A 26,544-nucleotide genomic window follows, 5' to 3' on the forward strand; every position below is an offset into this window, starting at 1 on the left:
CAGACCCTCCCGCACCTGTGGGAACTTAATGGAATCACCTTTGCTCCATAAAAATGCCTTGAGGTGCACCTCTGGGAACGTAGTCTGGTCGCAGGCAACAGCATTGTTGTGTCTACCACTCGGAACACACACAATTGGCTTTTCCATGGTGGGAACCATTTGGCCTGGTTTTTTTTTTATGAAAAGAAAATGGACAGTTTGCTTTATTTTTCTAGGGATCATGGCTTTCTGAGTGCTCGGGATGTCAAATGGTATAATGACTTTTAAAGGCTTTTGTGAATATTTTAGAGGGAAGCTTACTTTTAGATGATTTTAGAAAAGTGTGAATTATGGCCTGTTTGATTTTAGATCGCTTTTTATATATCGACCCTTAGTATGAGGAGTGGGTGTTATGTGCCCGGGTTAGGCCCATGTAGCGAAGGGGCTAATTTCTTACATTTTCCTATTTTTAACAATAACATTTCTGCCGTGACCTTTTACACATATTTGAGTACACGACAATGTTGTATTTGTTTCTCTGAAACTACTTACATATAACTTTGCACAACATTATCACAATGCCTCGAACATGTACAAGGCCCTTCTATGCACTATGTTAAAATGACGTTCTATCTTCATCCATGATGAGACAAGGCTATCTACATATCCATAACATCACTAATCTATGCACATCGCTTAGCTGCTTTCTATTATACATAAAAAGCATCCCAATAGATTAGCAGAGTAGGCACTTCAGCTGACACGGAGTCCCTGCATGCTTCACCATGCAGCGATCTGACATCTCTGTGAGGGGGTGTCCTGTTCCTGACCAAGATGGGCTTCCACATTCTCTCCGGTCAGGTAATGAGGTTGGATCTTCCCTTGGGGGGATTCTTGGCTTCACTTTCATCTGCTTCCGTCTACTGATTTTCGCAGCACATATATGCTGTACAAGAATAACGTTGGTTCAATAAATATATTGAAAACGTCCCACTGTCCTCGACCATAGCCACACAGCGGCCCTCAACTTACTGGACCTCTCTACAGCCTTCGACGCAGTCTCCCACCGCACTCTCACCACCAGACTCCACGACGCGGGCATACATGGAACTGCCCTTAACTGGATATGCTCCTTCCTCACCGGCCGAACCCAAAGAATCAGACTGCCAGCCTTCGTATCCGAACCCACCAAGATCAACTGCGGAGTGCCCCAAGGATCGTCGCTCAGCCCCAGGCTCTTAAACATCTAAATGGCCCCCCCTTGCCGCCATCATAAGACAGCATGGACTCAGCGTAGTATCCTACGCCGATGACACCCAGCTCATCCTTTCCTTCACGAGGCAACCAGACACCACCAAACTCAGTTCCCAGGAAGGAATGAGACGTTGCATTCTGGATGAACAGCCGCTGTCTGAAGCTCAACTCTGAGAAGACAGAAGTAGTCGGACCCACCCCCTCAGCATGGGACAACACCTGGTGGCCCTCCGCAGCTTCCCACGGACCACGCCTGAAACCTCTGCATCATATTAGACTCTTCCCTCACCATGACCTGACATATCAAAGCAGTCTCCTCATGCTTCAACACCCTCCGCATCCTTCACAAGACTTTAAAGTGGATCTCCCCAGAATCCAGAAAGACCATCACCCATGCACTCATAACAAGCAGACTGGACTGCAGAAATGCCCTCTACGCCGCAATTAACAAATCCCTGCTCTGGAAACTCCAGACCATCAAGAATACCACTGCCAGGCTGGTTCTTGGCATCCCACGACATGAACAGATCATCCAGCACCTACATGACCTACACTGGCTCCCCGTCAAGAAGAGAGTCACCTACAAGCTACTCACCCATGCCTACAAGTCCCTCTGCAACACCGGACCCCAGTACCTCAACAAAAGTCTCCTTCCACGGCCCCAAGAGAATCCTCTGCTCCGCCGACCTAGCCGAAACCCTTCGCATCCGTAGAGCCAGAACGGGTGGAAGAGCCTAGTCCTACATCGCCGTAAAGACCTGGAACGAACTCCTGCTTGACATCAGATGTTCCCCCACTCTGCACACCTACAGGAAAAGCATCAAGACCTGGCTCTTCGGTTGACTCGGAGCTACACAACCTCCCTCCCCCTCCCCCACCGCCTGGAGACCCTCACGGGTGAGTAGCGTGCTTCACAAATCCCTGGTTGTGTATTCTGTATATTTCTCTGAGCACTAGTAAGATGGAGTGACTGAGTGAAAGGTTCACATCTGTTACCACGATCTTTGAGGGGGTCAGGGTTGTCCTCTTCAGTGCTTGCCAGAAACCATTCGCTCCCTGGTAAGGTTAGGGGAGCACTATGAGCTAGCTGGTCTTTAGGCCATTATATCCTTCGGGAAGCCCAGAATCAGTCTAGGCACCTTGCCCAAAGTTTGTTGTCCAACAAATGCGCAGGTCCTATGGATTAGTGGGAACTACACGGCACTAGGATACCTTCGTGAATGATAGTGTGCCTTACAAATACACATAATATAACACATGAGATTTCAATTTGCTCTATACTTTAACCAAATGACATGTTCAACTCAACTTTGTTTTCTCATTTTAATATTATAGGCACAGACAGCAGCTTGTGTACAGGTGGCTTGGCTCCTCCTTTGGAAATAATCCGGTGTTTGATGATAAGCTTAGGACGTTGAAGGGATTCAAACACCTAGAGAAATGTTTTCCTCCACTTGGAGAAAACATTGACCTCTTACTCATCTTTCTTTGGTACGTCGTTGCCCTTAACACCCTGCGGATCACCATGTCCTATACATATTACGAGGTCCATATGTTTAGGATCCAGAGTAATACTTGGGCTGACGGGCCATCTCTTATACTCCAAAGCTGTGTCATAATGCACCACTACTTCAATGTTTCTTCTCATACACCATAAATCACACAAAAGATTCCTGCATAATTTTGCCCTCCCGATACTCCTTGTCCACATTACGTTTATATATGCAACACAATTACTGCATCATCACCATCCTTCTGAACTAGTGGTACTCTACAACCCACTGTAGCCACTTTTACATTCTTATTTGTACACATTCTAGCATAATGCCTCTTCTTGTTACATTTCCTATGTCTGAAACATTGGTGGATAGCACTTACCCACCTCCACATGCCCTTGAGAGTACACCTAAAACATACACAACATATCATTGGGATCATCTAATTATTTTAAAATAATGAACAGTAGCTCATACAGAAGGAGTACTTACTGGTGTATAAAACTTCTCATAATAATTAGAAGTTACTATTATTATTAGAATTTGAACTCTTGGTTCCTTGGTTGCCTTAAGTAATCTTAGGTGTACTCTCCTTCTTAATCTTCAAATAATTAGGTAATAATTTGCCCATTTTGTTTTGTCCACCATTAAACTTGGTTTTGAAAATATTATCAGAAGTATTTTTTGTGGTTTTCTTATTAAAGTATATTTTAGCACTTTCTTCAAGCACTTATGACTCATAAGTAAAGTCTGTATATACGATATGGATTTCATATTCACCATAGTCTCTTTGAAGTAATAGTCAGCAATTACCTTTTTTGAGCAATATAGTTCATAAAGTAATCTCTAGCAAAAACTGTATGGGTTTCTCATGTGATGTATACATGAGTGCCAAGAACGGGAATTAGTTAAAAAATGCTTTAGCAAAGCCTTCAAATGTAAATACAATTTGCATTTCCCACAACAAACTATTATTGAACAAGTTTTATTTTTGTTTCTTATTTTGAAACATGAAATCAAAATCAGAAATAGCTGGCACGTTAGGCTATATTAGGCTAGTCAGATTGGATTTTGCAAAAATATAATTAATTCTAGATTTAGAGCCATGCACCTTGAGAAAAAAGAAAAGTCGCAAATATTCAGATTACATATCCTTCAAGCACTAGTTAACGTACTTTATAACACACCTCTAGAAAACGTTTTTGCATCCTTTTCAGAACATTCTCAGGATTTCCTGCCCAAACAATTTTTTTTAAAATTAGTCTCCCTCTATTAATATATTTTTGAGACGGTAACACAAAAAGTTAATACCATTCTTAAAGGAAACCTCAGAATCCAATTAACCATACAGATTTAGGATAGAAATGGGTATGGCATCTATTTTAAGGTATAGATATAAAAAAGAACTAGCTCTGGAGTAGGCGCTCCTAGCTTTTGTATGTCATGAGGAAAAAACACGCATTTTGAAAAAAATCCCTCACTCACCAACCTAGTTGGTGACATGCTTCATCATTGGGCCCCCCCAAGGTGCCGAGTGCACCTCGGGTGTGCTATAATGCCTGGATACAGCGGAGCAGGTTACTGTAACATGAGAGTGCAGTGACGGTGGGTGAATGTTAAAAAGAACTGGATATTAGAGTTCCTATATAGAACATAACAGAGTGGACAGGCATTAGCGCATGCTTTGAAAATAGAAGGTGCCAACCAATCACCGCCTTCCTGCTGTGCACCAGTTGTGAGTCACTAAAGTCAATCTTTTTTTTTTTGTAAATCTTTTTATTATTTTAAAACAAAAAAAAGAAATAGACATATTGGGTGCCATACATTCCGGTACAATAACGAGGTGAACAGGCAGAAAACAGAATATATACAAGCAAATGCAAAAACAGTTGAGACGCCTACGCTTACGTGTGGGAAGCAGGATATGTAATAGTACAATAAACGATCCACGTTAAGCGCCAGTCCTCGGAGCTTATCTACCCAGAACAGTCAGAATAATAACTGAAGCATGATCACCAGATATTAGAAAACGATTGGAGTCAGGATATTCCACCAACTATACTTATAAAGAAAAATAAAGAGAGAGTGAAGAGAAAGAAACCATAAAACAAGAACCAAAGACAAAATTAAAAAAAACATCCCCCCACCCTGCACCCCTGCATATGGCTATTGCCTAACCCCAACTAGCAGTGTGCCTGTTGCCCCAACTAACTAAGTTCTAAAAGAAGAAAGAGAAAGTGGAGGAGGGCATATTCATACATGCCCCCGGTACCTCCCTCCTCCCTGCCAGAACCAAGAATCCCCAAACTAAGGTCAAGAAGTCTATTGAGCCGCATATACGTATCGCAACAGGGGAAACTTTAAACACCGCCCAACCTCCCAAACACATCATGATAGCAAACCCCTTGTCCAGCAAGACTCGAAGCTAAACCCAGCCACTCAGTCTCATCCTTGACCCGTCCGATCAGACGTGTGAGCCCCTTCCGGACAAACTGTTGCCTCCGCAGGATAGTCAGAACCCGAGAAAGATGTATCAAAGTTCAAATCGAGATGTAGCAGAGAGATGAAAGCGCTGAGAACACCATCAAGTCCAGAAACTCTCCTCGCCATTATGTACTCCCAGCATCGTTTCGTCCGCCATCTTAGTGGTGCCGATATACGGGGGAAGAGACTCGGTTTCCAGCCAACAGCAGTTCCCATCAAAAGACTCCGGAAAGGGAGCACCTAGCAATCCTTCCATAAACGGCAACAATCGTAGGCCAGACAATCCATTCACAGCATCGAGCACACTTACATCAACCAAAACATTGGTCAGAGGCTCAGACCCCTCCCACAGTTCGGGGTCTGCTTCTTCCAACGACGTGGCCATCTTGGGGGTCCAGAGTGGTTTCATTGCTTGTAGTGGAGTAGGGTCCGGTCCACTCCGCCCGATTTCAGACAAACGCTCCATCATTTTGTGAATGCGGGCTTCAACACGATCATGAAGTGACCCAATGGCTGCCAGCACAGTTTGTAGTGACGGGTCACTCTCAGCCCGTTCCACCACTCCACGGTCAGTCTCAGTCATGTTCACGGCCCCAGAGAGCCCGGTCTCCCCGGGGGAACAGATAAATGTGGAACGGACAACGGCAGAGGGGGACTTATCGATCGGTTCAATATCAATTTGGACTCAGCTACCGCAGGCGGAGATCTCAACCCAGCGAGCACCGGCGGGGCCAGGCCGGGCCACCGGGCCAGGGACCCCCGCCCACCGCTTCAGATGTGCATCCTCACCCCTCCTTCACTGTTACCGACTCAGCCAATCGCCGACGACTTCGGTCCAAAAAACTTCCACTTCGGTGGACCGGACCCTGTCCCACGATCACAGCCGATGTTGTTCAACCGAGACCCGGCTGGGCCAGTACTCGAGACCCCGGCTTCCAAGCTGGTCTAGGCCGCAAACTGCCACACTACGTAACTTCGTCCACCAAACCGGTAGAAATCTCGGGATTGCACCATTAAGTTGTAGTTCGGTTCATACACAAGGAGGCAGTGCACAAAATCAGGATAAATGACATGATCATCTGGCAGGATTCGGAGGTCGGCGGAGCCGGGAGCTTACGTGGCCATCTTGTTTGCTAGCGTAGCTCCTCCTCCCCACTAAAGTCAATCTTATATTAGTGTTTGCAGCCAGCAAGAGCACAATTTGTGAAAGGCAAAGACTGTCTCGAAGAAAAAATTCCACGGCTCTCAAGTGGATAGCAAAAAAAAAAACAACACACCAACAGAAAAAAGCGTGTGGCTTTACATTTCCGTACGAACGCTGTTCAGCATGGGAAGTAGCAGGTTTATGCACACATAGCAAGTGTGTGTCCGAAGGGAGAGTTCTGCAGGGGCTGTTTAACACTTTTTCTCAGCAGCCTTTTGTGGAGTTGCGCCGTTTGTTTCTTATTGTCTGAAAGGCTGTGTCAGAAGCTCAGCCCCTGGCGCGATCGCTTTTGAAAAGGTGGAGACCATATTAGGATGTGCCTGGTAAAGGAAAGAAAAGGAAAAAGCTACTTACCAGTATGCATCGGTTCTTGGCATGTAGAGCTGCAGAGTCTCACACTGAGCATTAGATCGCCACCTGCTGTTGGGCTCGGATGATTGCATGTTGTTGTTGTCTTGGAAGAAGTCTTTGTAGTCACGATATAGGTGACTCCTCCCTCGGACGACAGTGCGCATGGGCATCAACTCCATCCTTAGATTCTTTTTCGCCATGATGGGAAATGATGGAGTTAGTAGAAAGAAAAAAAGGGATGCCCATGCGTGTATATCTAAGTAAGATAGAACTGGAACAGATACAGGTCCCAGGGAGGCGGGTGGGCGTGTGAGACTCTTCAGCTCTACATGCCAAGAACAGATGCATACTGGTAAGTAGCATTTTCCGTTTGAGGCCTATGAGCTGCAGATCTCACACTGAGCATCGATTATACAGCAGTGTCTCCCCTAACGGTGGTCACCTGTATCTGTTGCAGTATGTATCTTCGCTGTATCTTCGCTGGTTCCGGTTAAACAACGATTGCGTAACAGATCCACTCCATCGGCCCCTTGGTATTCTGCAGCCTTAAGAAAACAAAAACAGTGCAGGCAAAGGCACTGGCGGAAAGACTACTCAGAGGAGGCCAAAATAAAATATAAAGAAACGGTTGCTAAATATAAAATTATGATTGATGAGGCCAAGAAAATATTCTTTAGTCACAGAATTGAGATAGCCTAAAACTCCAATAAAACCCTGTATGAGACCGCTAAGCAGTTAGCCGGCTACTCTCCCAATCTGACTCCACCCCCCTCACAACCCCTTTGTGATGCATTAGCCAGTTTCTTCTTTAGCAAAGTTAACGATATTTATTCTGCCTTTGCCAAAAAAAGCCAAAAGTCCCTCTAACATGTTGACCGATACATATACTGGACCTATTCTCTCTCAATTCGCAGAAATTTCCAGTTCTCAGGTCATGGATATAATATCCACCATCAGATCAGGTTCAGCACTTGATCCCTGTCCATTCAAAGTTCTACTACCGGTCATTGAAGTGGTTCTTCCTGCTATTTCTTCCATATGCAATGCTATGTTTAGCACAGGTATCTACCCTGATAGCTTAAAAAAACCCTTATAAAACCACTCCTAAAGAAACCACACCTTGATATGGATGAACCTAAGAGCTACCGGCCTATTGCCAGCCTACCAGTTTTGGCTAAAATAGCAGAAAAAGCTCTGAATAAACAGCTCTCCGCCTTTTTAGAGCAACATCATTTACTTGATGAAACCCAGTTTGGCTTCCGCCAATTCCATGGGATGGAGACGGCTTTGATTAAAGCAGCGGATGACATCAGACTCATCCGTGACGCTGGGGGAACAGCAGTCTTGATACTGCTTGATTTATCAGCAGCCTTCGACACGGTCGATCATGCTACTCTGATCGACCGTGTCAAAAACTTGGGTGTTCAAAGGAATGCCAGCAAACTTCTGGCCTCCTTTCTAGCCGACAAAACCCAGGTAGTCACAATGGGACCCTTCCACTCGTCCACCTTGTCTCTGCCATGTGGAGTACCTCAAGGCTCATCCCTAAGTCCGACACTTTTTAACATCTACGTGTCGGACTTAGCCAATGTCATTCGGGCTTATGGGATGAGCCTTACATCCTATGCAGATGACACACAGCTGGTCCTAGCCATCAAGAACAATGGCTATAAAATAGCGGATGATCTTAAATCAGGCATGGTAGCAATTGGGAGTTGGATGGCCTCCAATTGTTTAAAGTTAAACTCCGATAAGACGGAAGTAGTCATCTTTGGACCGCTAATTCCGGAGTGGTCGTCCAATTGGTGGCCATCTTCACTAGGCCCCCCTCCCGAGCCTGTTAGCAAGGTGAGGAATCTGGGTGTCATTTTTGATGAACGCCTCACCTTTCACCCACATGCCAACCAGATCACTTCCTCAGCCTTTTACAAACTGAAACTCATTAAAAAAAAATCTCCCTTTTCTTCCAGACAAAGCTGGTAAAACACTGGTCACTTCCCTAGTGCTGTCCACTCTGGACTATTGCAATGCTTTATTCCTCAATGCACAAGAAGGAGTCTTAAACAAACTGCAAATAATACAGAACTCAGCTGCCAGGCTTTTGGGAAAAATTCCCAAACATCAATCTGCCTCGAATACCATCAGAGAGTTACACTGGCTATCCATCAGAAATAGAATAAAGTTTAAGACTCTATGCATTGTGTATAAGGCTCTGCATAATCTAGGACCTGCCTATCGCATCCACAATCTGATTCCCTACCGCCCGTCCAGAACACTACGTTCTTCTTGTCTAATCGATCTTGTGGTTCCCCGCACTAAAACTGTTTCATGGGGTGACAGAAGATTCCTGGTGTCTGCTCCAAAGTTGTGGAATACTCTGCCCCACGTGATCAAAGCCAGCCCATCTCTCTGGTCTTTTCGTAAGCAACTTAAGACCTGGCTTTTCAATCAATAGATCCCGCTCCTTCCTCTCAGGGTAAATAATTCAGATACTTAGCGCTGAGACGCCCACGGGCCTTTGTTTGTGCTTTAGAAATATCAAAAATAAATAAATAGTTTGAAAGAGTTTTGAGGACATTTTGGCCTACAGCAGCTTGCTGCTTGGTTTGCACATCAACACAATAGTGTTTAGTGAAGGTATGTGTTGTAAACCATGTTGCTGCCTTGCAGATGTCTTCTAGGGGAATGCTCCCTAAGAAAGCCATAGAGGCTCCTAGATTGCATGTGGAGTGTGCTCTAGGAGGTATTGTTAATGTACATTTTGCTTTTTGATAGCATATTTGTATGCATTTTACAATCCACCTTGCAATTCCAGCTTTAGAGATGGGGTTGCCCTTATGTGGTGGAGAGAAAGCTACAAACAATTGTTTTGTTTTGCGCAAGGGTTTGGTCCTGTCAATGTAATAGAGAAGGGCTCTTTTCAAGCCTGGGGTGTGTAGAGCTCTTTCTGCTTGAGTCTCGGTTTTGAAAAAACACTGGCAACTCTACTGATTGGTTTAGATCAGGTGTCTCCAACCGGTCGATCGCGAGCTACCGGTAGCTCGCTGGTGCCCTGTCAGTAGCTCACGGCCTGAAATCCACTTTAGTAGCCTATCATTGTCGTTTTTGGGCCTTTTGCAGTTGCTGGACTCCTGCCGTAGGAAGCAGCTGCTATTTGAGCCTATCTGGGGCGGGGTGAAGTGGTTGATGTCGGCCAGCGCATGGACAGAGTTTGCTGGCCTCTGAGAACCACTATGCGCGCCTTTTGCTGCATGTCTCCATTCTATGATCCTGTGCATTTTTGCGGCTGGAGCGGCAGCCTTGAAGGATCTCCATACTGAAATACAGGAGATGTAGTATCAGCCAACTTAAGCCAGACAGACATGAGGTATGAGGCTTGAGGCAGCTTTATTTTTTTTAATAGATGCCTGTGCATTCCTTTATTTGAGGCTTCTAAATCAAACATGAGCAGTACTTCGAACAAGTTGGACCGAATTCCTTCTGAATGGCTATGGATGTTAAAATTATGTAGCTCTTGTTGAACTAAACAAATTGTTCATTTTTAGCTCTGCTTTGCCGCCTTATTGTTCGGGTGATAAATAGAGGTTATTAGTTGTGCATTGTTGCGTTTGGTTTTGGTACGTGAAAACAGATTGTACTGTTTTATTTTGAGTGAGACAACGACAGGCTGCCACCTTCGTCATTTATTCCTTGCATTATTGTGCTCGTGTTGCAGTTTACTTTTAACATTGTGTAGTTTTCAGTGCATGCCAACACATCACAATTCATTGCAGGGCAGAGGTCACTCACTGTGGGGTAATGCACCCTCCGTGATCTGCGTTTGACCCAGTCACGGTTTTCAAATCAGCTATAACCCCACCCCTCAAGGTCTATAAAATAAATACCATGGGTTTGTAATGAAAACAATCTGTTCATTACCAAGATATCCATGGGTGAAGCTGTGTTTTACAGATGCACGTTATAGGACATGTCTTTTCATTACATTTTAATGAAATAATGGGAGAAATGTAATGTAAAATTAAGTTACTGGCTTTGGTTTGTGGAAAGGGAGAACACCTAAGAGGTGCTTTTAAAAAAACCAAAATACATGTTAAATTATGCTTTTAATTTCATTATATTATAATTATATCATGTGAGAAGTGTTGATTTTAAGCACGAGGAAAATAAGGCTTCACATTGCACTTCAAATGTATCCCGTTTAAAAAAGTTCCTCACCCTTGCAGTGGCCATATGTTTCTGTTGTTAACGAGGCTAATAAATCAACAAGGAGAGCTGTGCAAGGGCCAAGCTAAGGTCTGTAGCCCCTTCTTTGCGTGAGCAAAGAGTTGAAAATAATGCAATCAGTGGCACAAAAGTCATTCAAAAATATGATTGAATGTTAGAAAATAATGTTTATTTTTCCTACATGCCTAAGCATTTCTTATGAACAGCATATTATAGTACTGGAGATTAAGAGGCATTTTTAGAATAGCTCTTAATCATGAAATAATCATGGACTCCCACCATCCTTGATGACAATTCTATGATAATGAACTAAGTGGCAAGTCATGTGACTCATACATGTGGAATAGGTTATTATTACATGGAATACATTTATGGTCTGTTAGGAGATAATTTGTACAGTGCAAATCCTGAACTCAGGCATTTCAAGGTCTAGTCATGTGATAATGTAGAAAAAGGAGGTATGATGTAATAAAATAATTGTATTGCAGCATTTGTTTATACTGCTTACTACACTGCAAGCTAATCCATGTAGTAGGGTTTGTGGTGGGAAAGGTGTTTTCTTTATTTTGTGTTTATTTATTTATACAAAACAACAAGGGCACCCAATCGAGTCAGCACGGGACCTCGGGGAACATATTATGGAAAAACAACAATGGTCCCAAGCGCAAAAAATGGTAGCACAGAATAAAAATAGACACAATGGCACTATATTAAATAGTGACTTGTCCAGCCGGACAGAGGTCCAATTTTTACTTTTAGCAAAAAATATTCTGAAGGAATACCTTCAACATTTCCATAGAGACGGGGCACAAGCCTGTACCCAGACATATACAATTTGGCATAAAGGAAACAAAAGTAAGAGAGTAGAACAGAATTTTTAGGCAGAAGCTGTTATTTCCTGTGAATACTTCAATGACAGAAATTCCATTAAACACCATTACTTGCCAACCTTGGCTATTAATACAATACACAGTATATGGTGTTTTATACAGTCGACGGAGTTTCGATCCCTTTCAAAGAGTCATAGGGATCATCATCAGGACAAAATATTGCCTAATTTTTACAAGCCATGATAGCCGGGGCTGGCCGCAGTTCGTTGGGGCCAGGTGTAAGGATCCTGAGTGGAACTCGAGGAGTGTAGAGTTCCTTGGGTTAAGTTGGGCAGGGATCAGTCTCCCGCGGAACGGCAGGTATTGCTGTCCGGTGCGCCAGCGAAGTGCTCGGTCGCATGGGGAAGAGCCTGGGCTCCCGTGGCAGCGTGAGTATCAAACGTCTCGTGTATCCGGAACATGAGACGTTTGATACTCACGCTGCCACGGGAGCCCAGGCAGTCTGACATATAGAGCATGCAATTTTCTATTTCTAATTTGAACGACATTTGTTGATTATGTTGTATTATTTTACATAGGGAGTTTTTCCTGCATAGAAAAACACCGTCCTGATGATGGTCTATCTGACGACTGCTACCTAGACCGAAACGTCGACACTCCATCATCTCCTGTTACGTTGCTCTGTCACTAATTCACAACCCTTCTTTATTAATTAATTTTGGTTGTGTTTTTGAATATCTGGAGTTGATGTTCCTAGTTATGAACTGTAGTGAAAATTTGATTTATCTCTGTTCATGACCGTTCTGCCCTATTTCATTTGTATTTGTTTCCCTTCTTTTGATGCAGTATAAAGAATTTTTTTGAATACTAAATACGATTCTTGCTCTATATGTTCCTTCTTTTTGCCTTCCACCAATATATTTGCTATAGCTGATATAAGACGGTTATCCTGTGGATACACAAGAGTGGGTTACATTTGTACGACTCATTAATGAATACAAATCTGTTTTAAATAAGTCCCTTGTAGCACCTCTTGACTTAAGCTACTACTGCTAGGCACTTTGTAAATACTCTTGGTGCAGTTGTGACCCCAAATGGAAGGACTTTGAACTGATAGTGTTGTCCTTCTAGTACAAACCTTAGATACTTCCTGTGAGAAGGATGTATGGGAATGTGGAAGTAGGCGTCCTTGAGGTCTAGTGTAGTCAGAAAATCGCCTTGTTGCAACAATGGGAGCACTTGTTGTTAAGTGATCATATGAAAATGATCTGAGTGTATATACAGATTGAGGGGCCTGATGTCGAGAATTGGTCTTAGTGTCCCGTCCTTCTTGGGTATTAGGAAATACAGCGAGTACACCCCTGTCCCTTGATGTTATAATGGAACTATCTCTATTGCGCCCTTTTGAAGCAGTGAGAGAACTTCTTGTTTGAGCAGCATAAGATGTTCTGTGGACATTGGACGCTGTTTGGGTGGTATATGTAGAGGGGTAGCTGTAAGTTCTAGGCAGTAACCAAACTTAATAATCTGTCTTACCAACTTGTCTGTTGTAATGGAATTCCAGACAGGTAGGAACTGTGTTAGTCTCCCCCCAAAAGGAGTGGAATGCTGTTGGGGAGCGGAAGGAAGTCGCTGTTTTGTGGTGGGAAGGTTCGGTTGTTGTTATTACCTCGACCTCTTCCCTTGTTGTTGCATCTGTAGCCTCCTCTAAAATACCCCTTATTGGAGGATGTTTGCGTATTGTTTTTAAAGGAAGCTGAATTGTCTGCTCCAGTTTTTTGGGGCCTCCTCTATAGAAGGAGCAACGAAAGGAGCCTTGTGTTTGTGAGGACTGCAAAGCTCCCATAGATTTGGCAGTGTCAGTGTCCTTTTTAGGTCTCGGCTAAAGACGCGCGGAAGCGCGTCTCCGCCGAGATCTTATGTCACCGAGCGTGCTTCCCAGGAGACACTCCTGGCCGCGCGCAGGCGAATCTAAACTGGCACGCGCATTAGTACGAGCGCTGCGCGAGGCTCCCACACAACACACGCATACATAGAAACAGAAGTGCTCACGTACGCACATACATACAGAACCCCCCCACTCATACACACACACACACACACGCGCACACACACACACGCGCACACACGCGCACACACACGCGCGCGCGCACCGGCCCCCCCTCTCCCCTTTAACTTACTGTGGCAATCTGGGGGACTCCGCTCTCCGCACCGGCAGGGAGAGTTGACGCTGCGGCTCCTATCCCGGGACTCCCTCTTGGTCAAGGGAGCCCCGCAACACGCATGCAACGTCCTGTTGTCGGCCCCGGGGGCTCTCCACGCTCGCAGGAGCCCCGGGCCGCTCCACGCATTTCCTCCGCCTGCCTCCTCCTCCGGTCCGGACGCGGCTCCGCCCCCGTCACAGGCGACCTTGCCTGACTTCCGGTGCGGCCGCGGCGGAATTCCGGGGGCAGTAAGAGTTATTGTATATTTGGCTGCTAAATGAAAGCGTGTCCATCTGCCACTGACATTTAAATTTACTAAAAATATGTGAATATGCCCTAAATCCAAATGTAAATTTAATTTAGCTAAAAACTATTATTATTTTAAGTGAAATTAATGTTTTCAAGTAAATCAGAACCCATGCTGAACAGTTTGTTTCGGCATTACTGTTTGCATGTCATATTTTTATCTTTTTGAAGGAAATGTACTACTTTTGAGTAGAGAAGTAGTCTAAAGCGTGATTTAACACATGCTGCTCGAAATGTGAACTTGGCGTGGTACAGACAGCTTCAGTGTGTTTCCTTGTTTTCTCTGTTTTGACATTATGCACTAGTTCTAGCTGTGGAAGGAAGCTGTAGTGAGTGCAGAGTAGTGAGTGCAGAGTGCAGAGTAGTGAGTGCAGAGTAGTGAGTGCAGAGTAGTGAGTGCAGAGTAGTGAGTGCAGAGTAGTGAGTGCAGAGTAGTGAGTGCAGAGTAGTGAGTGCAGAGTAGTGAGTGCAGAGTAGTGAGTGCAGAGTAGTGAGTGCAGAGTAGTGAGTGCAGAGTAGTGAGTGCAGAGTGGTGAGTGCAGAGTGGTGAGTGCAGAGTAGTGAGTGCAGAGTGGTGAGTAGTGAGTGCAGAGTAGTGAGTAGTGAGTGCAGAGTAGTGAGTGCAGAGTAGTGAGTAGTGAGTGCAGAGTAGTGAGTAGTAAGTGCAGAGTAGTGAGTGCAGAGTAGTGAGTGCAGAGTAGTGAGTGCAGAGTAGTGAGTGCAGAGTAGTGAGTAGCGATTGCAGAGTAGTGAGTAGTGAGTGCATAGTGAGTAGTGACTGCAGAGTAGTGAGTGCAGAGTAGTGAGTGCAGAGTAGTGAGTAGTGAGTGCAGAGTAGTGAGTGCAGAGTAGTGAGTAGTGAGTGCAGAGTAGTGAGTGCAGAGTGCAGAGTAGTGAGTGCAGAGTGCAGAGTAGTGAGTGCAGAGTGCAGAGTAGTGAGTGCAGAGTGCAGAGTAGTGAGTGCAGAGTGCAGAGTAGTGAGTGCAGAGTGCAGAGTAGTGAGTGCAGAGTAGTGAGTGCAGAGTAGTGAGTGCAGAGTGCAGAGTAGTGAGTGTGCAGAGTAGTGAGTGTGCAGAGTAGTGAGTGTGCAGAGCAGTGAGTGCAGGTGCAGAGTGGTGTGTGCTGTTTAGTGCAGAGTGCTGTGTATTGGCAATGTAAATGACAATGCCATTTATTTATGATTTAAAGAAAAAAAAAGAAATGTCATGAGCAATGCCAATTGCTCTACCTTTAATGATGCCGAGACCATTGCATTGCAAATGCTTGTTCATATATTCAAGTGCTGTGTCTAGAGCTGGATCAAAAAGCTTCTGTTGATTAAATGGCAGATTTAAGATGGTAGTTTGCACCTCTTGCTTAAATCCTGAGATGCGTAGCCATGCATGGCGTCTAAGGAGGACACTACTGTTTATTGCTCTAGATGCAGTGTCTGCTGCATCAAGTGTGCACTTGATGGAATCATTAGAAATTAGCTTATCCTCTTGGATAAGGTAATTTGATGTGCTTTATATTGGTTAGCGAGATGCTGTAAGAGTGTCTCTAACTGCTCATAATGAGCCCTGTCGTATCTTGCGAGGAGGGCTTGTGTGTTAAGCTATGCGCCATGTGTTGCTTGCCTGGGCAGCTATTCTCTTGCCTGAAGCGTCTATCATTTTTGACTCTTTATCAAGAGGTGGCGCTTCCCCTGAGGTTTGGGAGTTTGCTCTTTTTCTAGCGTTGGAAAGGACTAGTGAGTCTAAAGGTAGCTGTCCTTTAATGTATGCGGGATCCCCAGGAGCAGGCCTATATTTCTTTTCTATTCTGGGGTTTATGATCCTAGCCCGTACAGGGTTTTTAAACACTTCTGGTGCATGCTTAATGACCCCTTTGATCATAGGTAATATTTGAACTGACTTTTGGGATTGTTCAAAAGTGTCTAGTAAAAAAACTTCTTCTGCCTCATCTGAGTGCATTGTGACCCCATAATGGATGCCAGCTCTATTGAGTAAGTGTCCAAACCCAATATTATCTTCTGGAGGAGATTGTTTGGATGGATATGGATGTGGGTCAGGGATATCTGGTACATCCTGTGGGATTAGGTACTCCCATTCAGGGGGATCTGTTGGGTAGTTAAAAGGGTCATTTGGGTCACCCCCCCCCGAGTACCCCCATAATATCATCATTATGAGGAGGTGTATTGTATGGTGAAAAATGAGGAGGAGAATTTTGAGGAGGTAAAGGAAGAGGATGTGGAATATAGGGAGATATAGGAGAAGAAGGGTGCATGGGTGATATGGCAGAGTCCTCCTCCTTTACATGCACTGGAGGTGCTGTATCTAACTTCCTTTTTCTGTGTAGGACCAGGGTGAAAAAGCTCCTCTTCCTCAGGAACCGATTTCGGTGCCGATTTTTTCGGTTCCGATCAAGGTTGTTGCCTTTCCTTGTCTTTAGCCTTAGGAGTTGTGGCAGAGTCCTTTGGCGTGGGTTTTGGCTCCGTCGGCTTGGAAGCGTCGGAAGCAGGCTTTATTATTTTCTGAGTCGTTTTGTCTTTCGGAGTCGACTGTTTCGGAGTGGATTTCGGAACCAGGACTTATTTCGGTGCCGAGGGAGCTGGTGGTATTGGCACATGCGGTTTGCTCGGTCCCGAGCTACCAGAAGGCTTTTGAATTTTCTTCAAAACCGGGGCTTCTGAAGTAGTTTGTCGGTCGCGACTGGGCCCTGGAGGCGGAGTGTTGACCTTTGCCTTCGATTTGGGTGTTGGGATTGGGGTAGGAGCAGTAGTACTCACGCGTTGACCCAAAGGTATGAAGTCATTGGAGTCGTCTGTCCCAGATACGATTTCGAGATCTTCCTCTGGGACATCTGGACCCTCCTCGAAGATGTCCACCGGTTCCAGAGCTGATCTCTGCATGATGATTTGAAGGGCTCTCCGATCCCGAATGGTCTTCTTAGATCGGAATGATGCGCAGGCCGGACAGCTGGACTCGTCGTGTTCCGGTGACGAGCACAGGTTACAGACCTTGTGATGGTCACTGTGCGGGAACTTTGCTACACACTGGGGGCATTTCTTGAACGGCGTCCTTTCCATGAGCTGTAGGCATCACGGCGTGGATAGGCCCAACTGCCTGCGTCGACAACCGGAATCGAGCTGATGAGATCGAGTCGATGGTTACTGATGATGAAAGTTGTTTAGAATAGTTTAAGTACGTTTTTGACGTGTCGAACTACTTAGAAAGTAGATTTCGAACCGGAGTGGAAAAGTTACATCCGAACCCAGTGGTGGAAGAAACCAATCTAAGGATGGAGTCGATGCCCATGCGCACTATCGTCCAAGGTAGGAGTCACCTATCTTGTGACTGCAAAGACTTCTTCCAAGACGACAACAACATGCAATCATCCGAGCCCAACACCAGGTGGCGATCTAATGCTCAGTGTGAGATCTGCAGCTCATATGCCTCGAGCACAAAGTTGCAATGAAATTGAATTTGTTTACCAGCTAACGGTGTTAGAGTCAGCCTTGCTTCTTGCCATTCGTACTAGTTGTGTTTTCTTGCTGAAGCTAGGTTTGTTCATGGGCAAAACTCGCACTATCATCACCTTAACTCCTTGCATGCTGATGACGAGCTCAGCTCGTCATGCAGCACGGTGGCCGTGTGCTGCTGACGAGCTGAGCTTGTCACGGCCTCCGCGGAACGCCCACCCGGGGATTATTACCCCGCTGTGCTGGGCGTTCCATTGAGCGGGCGTGGCCATGACGAGCTCAGCTTGTCATCAGCACATGGCCACCGTGCTGCATGACGAGCCGAGCTCGTCATCAGCACTGCGGCGCGTGGCCCCACGCGCTGCGGGGGAATTAGCCCTGTGGCGATGGAGTTAAGTTACTTTCCCTGTAAATAGTTAACAGGAAGTTTTGGGTGTCAGAAAACAGACACTTTTCAACTGCCAGCTAAAAAAGTCCATTCTAAAATTGCCCACAACTACAAAGTATTATTTTTGTTGAGACATATGTTTAATGTTAAACAGTTGTGGAACAAAATGGAACGTAACACACAATTACTATTTTGTTGTTCAGAAACTAATTTTGTAACATCGAAGAATGGTGTGGCTGTTTGGCTCATGCTCCGCTTGCGAAGTGTGTTCCTGGAAACATCACCGCCCTAGGAGTCATACAGAGGAGACGTGCATAGTGAATGCCTTCAATGTATGCCGTTGGTTAATAAAAAAAAGTACCTGCACAGGAGCCTGCAGTGATAGGGGACAGGCCACCGGAAGCAGTACTTGGTCCAGGCTCCATGGCATGACAATCTTGGCAAGGACGAGGTGTTGACCATCGAGGAAAGTGACATGGGAACCACGTTGTAGCCATCCAATGGTAAGTAAAGTTAGGTGGGAGCCTCGCCGTAGCCATAAAATTGGTAAGTAAGGTGACAGTCACATGGGAGCCAGCCAATGATAAGTAGTGGGCAGGTATTAAGCCGCTTTAAGATTATTTTTTATTATACAAGAATTTTCACAAGCACTGTGCTGGCGAAAGCTACTACTGAAACGGTATTTATAAAAAGACCAGGAGGCTTTGTTTCTTGAATGTAATTTATTTTAAATCCAAATAACATCCTGGAGAAAAAAAATGGAAAAACATTTAACGAATAAAAAAATCAATGAAAAAAAACTTTTGGGTGATTTTAAATATTTTTTATTAGCACAGTAACAAATGCAGGCTTAAGTACCTACAACATATAACCAATTTGAGACTCCTATCCACAACTTTACAGTTATACAGCTCAAGGTATTTTACTACATGCTCCCCACGCATCTCTGATAAAAAATGTAATCTTTTTTATAATAAAGTTGATTGGCAAATATAATAAAGGAAACCTTACCTATCTTATTCTACATACAACTACTCCGGTCGGGTCACGTGGGAGGGCAGCCTCTAAAATACATCTGTTAAATAGCAATACTCCCTTTCCAAGGAACCAACAAAAAAAAGTTTTTCTTTTTTATTCATTTTTACTATTTATTTTTTTACAAAACCCAGTACTTGTATTCCTTGGAAAGATTTATACGACTGCCAAAATCAAATGTCACTGTACAAAAAGAACCTATGCAAAGTCTGTTTTCACACATTCCAGGTAAACTAATCAAAAGCGAAAAATAATAAGCTCTCCGTGCCCCTATGAACTTTACATGTTTTGCACCCGTGAAAAGTTTCAGAACAAATGGCTTTAAAACAAAAGCTATGACGGGTTCTAACTCTCTTCGTAGTAAGATACCTTAAGTTACAACAACAAAATCTTGAGAAATAAAAAGACTGAATAAAATCTGTTATAGAAATACCCTTTTCCCTCCCACCGTTCCTCACGCCTCATTTTATCCCCTCCCCCGCCCAATCCAATTTATAAGCAGCTCTTTCTATCACAGACACAGAACACCTCATCTGGAGGGAATCCCTGTCTATGTGGCATATCTCTTGGTCCACTGCCTGGCCATTCGGTCATGCTCCGCTCTGTTGGTCGTGTACTGGGTGGCGATGCTTCCAACCAGCGGGTCCGCTGTAATGGGAGAAAACAGGAGAAAAAACATCAATTTCATAACATATATGTGTCTTTGTAAAGCACACATTTACCCAGAAGGGCCTCTTGGTGCTGAATAACATGTTTATTGTTACCCAACTCAATGATACTCATTTTATCGACCTCAGGAGGATGAAAGGCTGAGTGGAACTGCCGGGATTTGAACCTATGACCATGAGGTCAAACACAGCCCTCCTACAGTTGACACATTAGTCCAGGAAGCCACCAGACTCGGCAGACAGGATCTGTGTGGGAGAGGCTTTGTTAGGGTAAGTGGCAGCAGCATAATGCCACACCCTGGGATGCGGCAGTGGCATGATGTAGAACAAGTTTGCATAACTTAATTTTACTTTAAACGCACTGTTTAATATGTGCAGTTGAGTGCTTTAAGTAAGTCGCTTGCCTATAACACTGGTTTAACTGCTGGGCCTCTTTTACAAAATCCCATGTTTTGCATACTGCTGCCATCTGGTGGTTGGACTCCGAATAGCTTTAAATGTTTTTTTTTACAAAACGACTGGCATAAAAGAGCACAGCTGTGGACAGAATCTGAGGGGCTAATGTCATCTACTGATTTTTTCCAGTCTATTTAGGAGACCATATAAGACGTCCTCGTTAACTTAACCTCATGCGGAGTGTGGATAAAGGTACCATGATCATTTATAGTGGATACTAGTGCCAACCCAGTGCTACGGTTAAGTGACTTACTTTGATGTAATGACACTCAGTCAGCCAATCAATCAGCATTTGTATTTGTATAGCGCACTCTGTCACTCCTCCCTAGGGGTATCACTAGCCCATCTGTTTTGCAGCCTCTTTCAGAATCAGAGCTGGAGGGCCTGAAAAACGTGCACATAATCATGGGTAAACAACTTTCACATTTAACCGCATGCGCGCTAGCGGGTTTTCCAGCTGCGCGCTGAAGATTCGAAATTCGCGGGTTACGTGACAAAGCCAGCTCGTCATGCACGCAGCACAGGTAACGCCCATGACGAGCTGGCTTTGTCACCAGCATCGAAGGGGTTAAACCAGTGGAACATTAAAAATGAGAGCAGCTATTGGTAAGTTCACTCTTGTGGGGTGGTGTCTACAGAGGGTGCATTTCTAGGTTACATTGATTTGTTGGTTTAGTGGTGTTATGGTCCAGTGCATGCTACTATCTGGCAGATATCAGTTTATCTTACCCATCTACATAAAATATTACATGACCATGTCAAGTGCGTTTAATGTGCAGTCTCATGAACTAACACCTTGAATCTATTCTTGCATTACGTGAGAGCAAGAATGACAAGTAGATGACTTGGGGGCCAATTTATGTATAAGCGGAAGGCGCCCGTCGTTCCGGCAAGGGGGATGGAATAAATTACTACTTTCCCCAGGTGGAGGGACGCGCCCACCCCATTTATAAATGACCGCCAAGCAGGTAGTTATTTCTTGCCAATGCATTTCGCTGTCTGGCGCAGGGCTGCGCCAGCATGATGACAGCCCTGCACCAAACACTTTTCTTTTTTGTATTTTCAGAATGAAAAATCAGGAAACAGGATGTTCTTTTTGAAAATATAAGCCACTCTGGTCCTGTGAGTCGTCTCCAAGGGCGAGGAGGCCATTATTATTACTACTTTACTGTCCTTTTCCACCACGGTTTGCCTGGCAGTGATAGACAATAAAATAATGGCTATATGTCCGCCCATCCTGATTTCTCCTATGGGCATTACTCTGTTGGGCTCTCGAGAAGTTTGGCTATAGCGGTAATGGAGCAGTCGCAGCCATAGCTATATTTAAGGTCAGCATGCATCAAAATCGGGCAGGTAAACCTTTATCTAGGAGGTATGTACGCTCCGTCGCTGTAGCAAAAAAGCATATATACATCCCAGATATAAATCAGCCCCTCATTCTCTAGAAAGAAAACAAGTAGCACAATGAACTGAATTGTATGGAAATCGGTAATAATTATGTGGCAAGGCTAGACATAACATGTGACTCTTAAGTGTTACACTGCAAAAAGTAAAGCCTAACCAATGAACGCACATAAAAGGTCTTGTGCATGGGCGTGGACAATACAGCACTGGGTTCTAAAGAAAGAGCATAATGAATGGTGTCAGGTTGCTCATTATAAAACCTTATAAACATCTACATTCAGCCAGAATCTATACTGTGTTTTTTGGAGAGAGCGGTTACATGCACTAAGTGAATTTCAACAGACATGGCGGTAATCTGTGCACATCACATACCAAGCAAGACCTGTTTGCTTGTTACCGCAAACCTGAGTTCATGCACAATGACTTTTACACTTTCTCTGATACTTTAAATAAAGCACAAAAAATGAAAGCAAATTGAAATATTTAAATAAGGTTTGCAGGAGTTGCACCGCCAAGCTCTACTCCTCTACAGTTTATTATGGTAGACAGGCCTGAGGTTACGGTCAGGGTCGAGATGGCCATGCAATCACCAACATTAGATTTTAGAGGGGTGACCAGCGGATTTGTGCTGGGGCCACAGGACCCGACAGCCATTTTCTGAACCAGGAATGTTAAAGTGACGCCTCAATTGAAAGCTGGCAATATTTGAAGAAATGTCAGCAGAGGGCAGCCTCGTATCTGCCTAGACGAAGTTAGACATGAATACCCTTCCCTGCAGAGGCCTCATCGAAACGTTGGCAGTCAAATGTGTGGAGAAGTGTGGCTCAATGGTTAGAGCGGAAGAGCCTGATGCAGTGGTCTGGCCCGGGACCAGTGTTCAATTCCCCGCCTCGGCGGGCCTTGGGCTCAATTTCCTCGGACCTGATAATTCTCGCCTCGGTGCCTATTCCAATCATGGAGTCCCACTCTGCAACTCTGGGCAAAAGCTTGCTTAATCTCCACAACGGCCCCAACAGCGCTGGGATGCCTGCTTCACCTTGGGGGTGCCCAGGAGTGGACATTTCACAGGGAAAAGCCAGGAAGGGTTCCACAGCGGTATGGGTACAGCGCCAGGAAACCCCGGTTGGGGTATAAGTGCGCTTTACAAGTACAAATTCCTTTTATTTGTCATCACATGAAGTGGAGCTGTTCATCGAATTTTGTTGGTGGCAAATACGATTAGGAATGGGAACGTCTGTGTTCTTGATGCCTGCTGCTGTGAAATCATCTTTATTAAAGAAAAGTAAAGAATAAAGGGGCTTATTAGGTCGGCGGGTGGACGCCACAATTGCGGATACAGGTTGAATGATCTCCGGGCAGTGGTCCTGACCGCCTAATTACGATGAGACCACATACTCACATTTCCCTATGGGGGCATGTGGTGCAGCCGTAGTACAAACTCCTATAGTAAATGGGAGGTTGTGTTTATCCCTGCACCCCGTGGCAGGCACCTCAAAGTTCCTGCCACATGGTGCGGTGATTATCAGGATACTCTGTCCATCACCACCCCCTTTTCTGAATCGTTTTGTCCACCATAAGCATGGAAGGGTATGCTCAGACATGAGTCCCTTGCTCACTGCACCATCAGGATTCAAGCAAGCCGGGCCGAAGACGGCTGTAATGCCAGAAACCGGTCCCCGGAAGCTTGTTTCCTTTCCAGTAAAAGAATTGGCTTGGTAGTTTGGTCTGCCCTGTTCCCATGATGCACTGGGCCAGGGACAGACTAATTTGCATGTAGCCAGGTTCTGAGCTGGGATGGTGCAGTGAGCTAAAAAACGGTGATGGATCAAGCCCTGATCTGTTGACTGGGTACGAGTGTTCTGCTTAATTCAGATACTCGGTCCATCACCACCCCCTTTTCTGAATCGTTTTGTCCACCATAAGCGTGGAAGGGTATGCTCAGACATGAGTCCCTTGCTCACTGCACCATCAGGATTCAAGCAAGCCAGGCCGAAGACGGCTGTAATGCCAGAAACCGGTCCCCGGAAGCTTGTTTCCTTTCCAGTAAAAGAATTGGCTTGGTAGTTTGGTCTGCCCTGTTCCCATGATGCACTGGGCCAGGGACAGACTAATTTGCATGTAGCCAGGTTCTGAGCTGGGATGGTGCAGTGAGCTAAAAAACGGTGATGGATCAAGCCCTGATCTGTTGACTGGGTACGAGTGTTCTGCTTAATTCAGATACTCTGTCCATCACCACCCCCTTTTCTGAATCGTTTTGTCCACCATAAGCGTGGAAAGGTATGCTCAGACATGAGTCCCTTGCTCACTGCACCATCAGGATTCAAGCAAGCCGGGCCGAAGACGGCTGGAATGCCAGAAACGGGTCCCCGGAAGCTTGTTTCCTTTCCAGTAAAAGAATTGGCTTGGTAGTTTGGTCTGCCCTGTTCCCATGATGCACTGGGCCAGGGACAGACTAATTTGCATGTAGCCAGGTTCTGAGCTGGGATGGTGCAGTGAGCTAAAAAAATGGTGATGGATCAAGCCCTGATCTGTTGACTGGGTACGAGTGTTCTGCTTAATTCAGATACTCTGTCCATCACCACCCCCTTTTCTGAATCGTTTTGTCCACCATAAGCGTGGAAGGGTATGCTCAGACATGAGTCCCTTGCTCACTGCACCATCAGGATTCAAGCAAGCCGGGCCGAAGACGGCTGTAATGCCAGAAACCAGTCCCCGAAAGCTTGTTTCCTTTCCAGTAAAAGAATTGGCTTGGTAGTTTGGTCTGCCCTGTTCCCATGATGCACTCGGCCAGGGACAGACTAATTTGCATGTAGCCAGGTTCTGAGCTGGGATGGTGCAGTGAGCTTAAAAAACGGTGATGGATCAAGCCCTGATCTGTTGACTGGGTACGAGTGTTCTGCTTAATTCAGATACTCTGTCCATCACCACCCCCTTTTCTGAATCGTGATTATCAGGGCGGCACCATAGGTGCACCCTCAGCCACCAACCGTAGGGTGCTGGTTGAAGGGGGCCCTGCTAGGGGTCTCCAAACTTGCTTTCCGACAGGCTTTCCATGTCGGAAAGCCTGGCAGAAACAGAGCATCGTAATCCGAACGGCGTATAATGTTCCTTTTACACATTCCTCCAGCCGGATGGACCACGGCAATATTGGCAGACTGGATGGGAGCCTGTGCTCAGTCGCCTGGAAGAATCCCCGCCTGCATCCACTGCACTGACCAGCAGATGGCACAAGAACTAGAGGAATCCATCCACTACAGATTCGTGCTTACTAAAGGCAAAATGTTAGTGCTGAAGCACCGGCTGTTCAGGGGGTGTCCCTGTGTTAACATACTTCTTATAAACTAAAGTTAGTGCCAATTTGAGTTTGTAAAGGATGATCTGCTGTTTAATGTGGGTCATCACCAAACATGTCTCGGGCAGTGTTTTACTTCCGCTAACCATTCGGGTAATTCTTGAGTGCAAAACTACAAATCCAAACTCGCAGCAGTTGTTTGAATGCGAACGGCAGTACATGGATCGTCACAAAACATTTCAGGTAGATTTTTTACTATATCGGATCATTTGGCTAATTTTTTGATGCAAATCTACAAATCTGAACACAAGTGCCAGTATTTTGAAGGTGAGCAACTGGAAATCACTCGAAATTTGAGATGAATTTTTACACAAATGCACTATTAGGATAATTTTCTGAGTGAAAGATGCACTCCGCGTAATTATGTGGAACACTGCGTAATTATGCAAGTATTGCAGACCCTTAGCGATAAGACCAGGTGGAATTAAATACAGGGATTAATTTTTGGGAAGCAACGATTGGGCAATCAAGATCAAGCATTTTTTTCCTATAATGTGCGACTCCCTCTCTAACTGTTCTGCAATTTGTCTTCTAAACCCTATACTCTTTGTAAGCGTACAATAAAAATGCCTCTCTAACTTTCTTCGTAAGTGTGCATCCTTTAAATAGGAGTTGCCCCGATGAGAGTTAATATGCATAACAACGCCCCGGTTACAGCAGTAAGCAGACACTACACTTCACCTAACACCAGCCATTCCTCAATCCTCACCTTCCACTCGCAATGTGGGCTGATAAAGGTGGATGCTGCAAAAGAACCCATTCCGAAAGGCTGACCCATCACCCAGTTCATCTTATTAGATGGGGCTTAATACTTGGTGTTAAATCGATCAACATTCTTGGTGTTTATGTTTTGCTCTGTGCTTAGCATTATTTAATGTGCTCACGGTCACACAGCTTGTTTAAGTAGGGGAGCCGGGATTTAGTCTCAGATTTCCTTGCTCGACAGTCAAATAGTCATGCAAACGCTCAACCATTCACCACACCACACTGGCGGAATGTATGAGACACACTGGCCAGGCACAGGATTGCCCCTCACCTGGGTTGCAGTCTGTGAGCAGCGAGCAGATGGACAGCAGCACCTTGGAGATGGTCAGGGCCGGGCTCCAGTTGTCCTTCAGGATGTCCAGACAGATCACCCCCTGGCTGTTGATGTTACAGTGGTAGATCCGCGTCCGGAACGTGACCTGGTGACAAAAGGACAGCGTGACCAAGGAGGCTGGGAGAACCGGCTTCATTGCATCAGCTTCCACAACTAAAAACAAGTATTTTGTGATATTAAACAGGAAGAATACACTTCTATTGATTACTTATATGCCACGTACTACAGCCCTTAATTTAATTATAGAATTAAGTGTTCAAATATTAACTTTTCAACTGTATTGGATCCAAGAAACATGGCACAAAGTAATATAAGGCTCTACCGTGGAGAGAAAGCAAGTCTCCACTTGG

At 45.1% G+C, this 26,544-nt stretch overlaps 1 protein-coding gene across 2 annotated transcripts in view; it reads right to left on the reverse strand.

Annotated features, from left to right (window-relative positions):
* Positions 1 to 18,981: 18,981 nt before the first annotated feature.
* The window catches only part of LOC147689342 (ubiquitin-conjugating enzyme E2 E1-like), a 400,187-nt gene continuing 392,624 nt past the window's right edge, over positions 18,982 to 26,544 (reverse strand). For both annotated transcript variants that reach the window (XM_086942148.1, XM_086942149.1), the window contains exons 5-6: positions 26,132 to 26,279; positions 18,982 to 19,863 (exon numbers count right to left, since the gene is read on the reverse strand). In XM_086942148.1, coding sequence (XP_086798274.1) covers positions 19,766 to 19,863; positions 26,132 to 26,279 — 246 coding nt within the window. In that variant the 3' untranslated portion in view covers positions 18,982 to 19,765. The remainder of the gene's footprint in view (positions 19,864 to 26,131; positions 26,280 to 26,544) is intronic.

This window comes from Lissotriton vulgaris, chromosome 10, assembly GCF_964263255.1.
Source record: "Lissotriton vulgaris chromosome 10, aLisVul1.2, whole genome shotgun sequence".
Lineage (NCBI taxonomy): Eukaryota > Metazoa > Chordata > Amphibia > Caudata > Salamandridae > Lissotriton > Lissotriton vulgaris.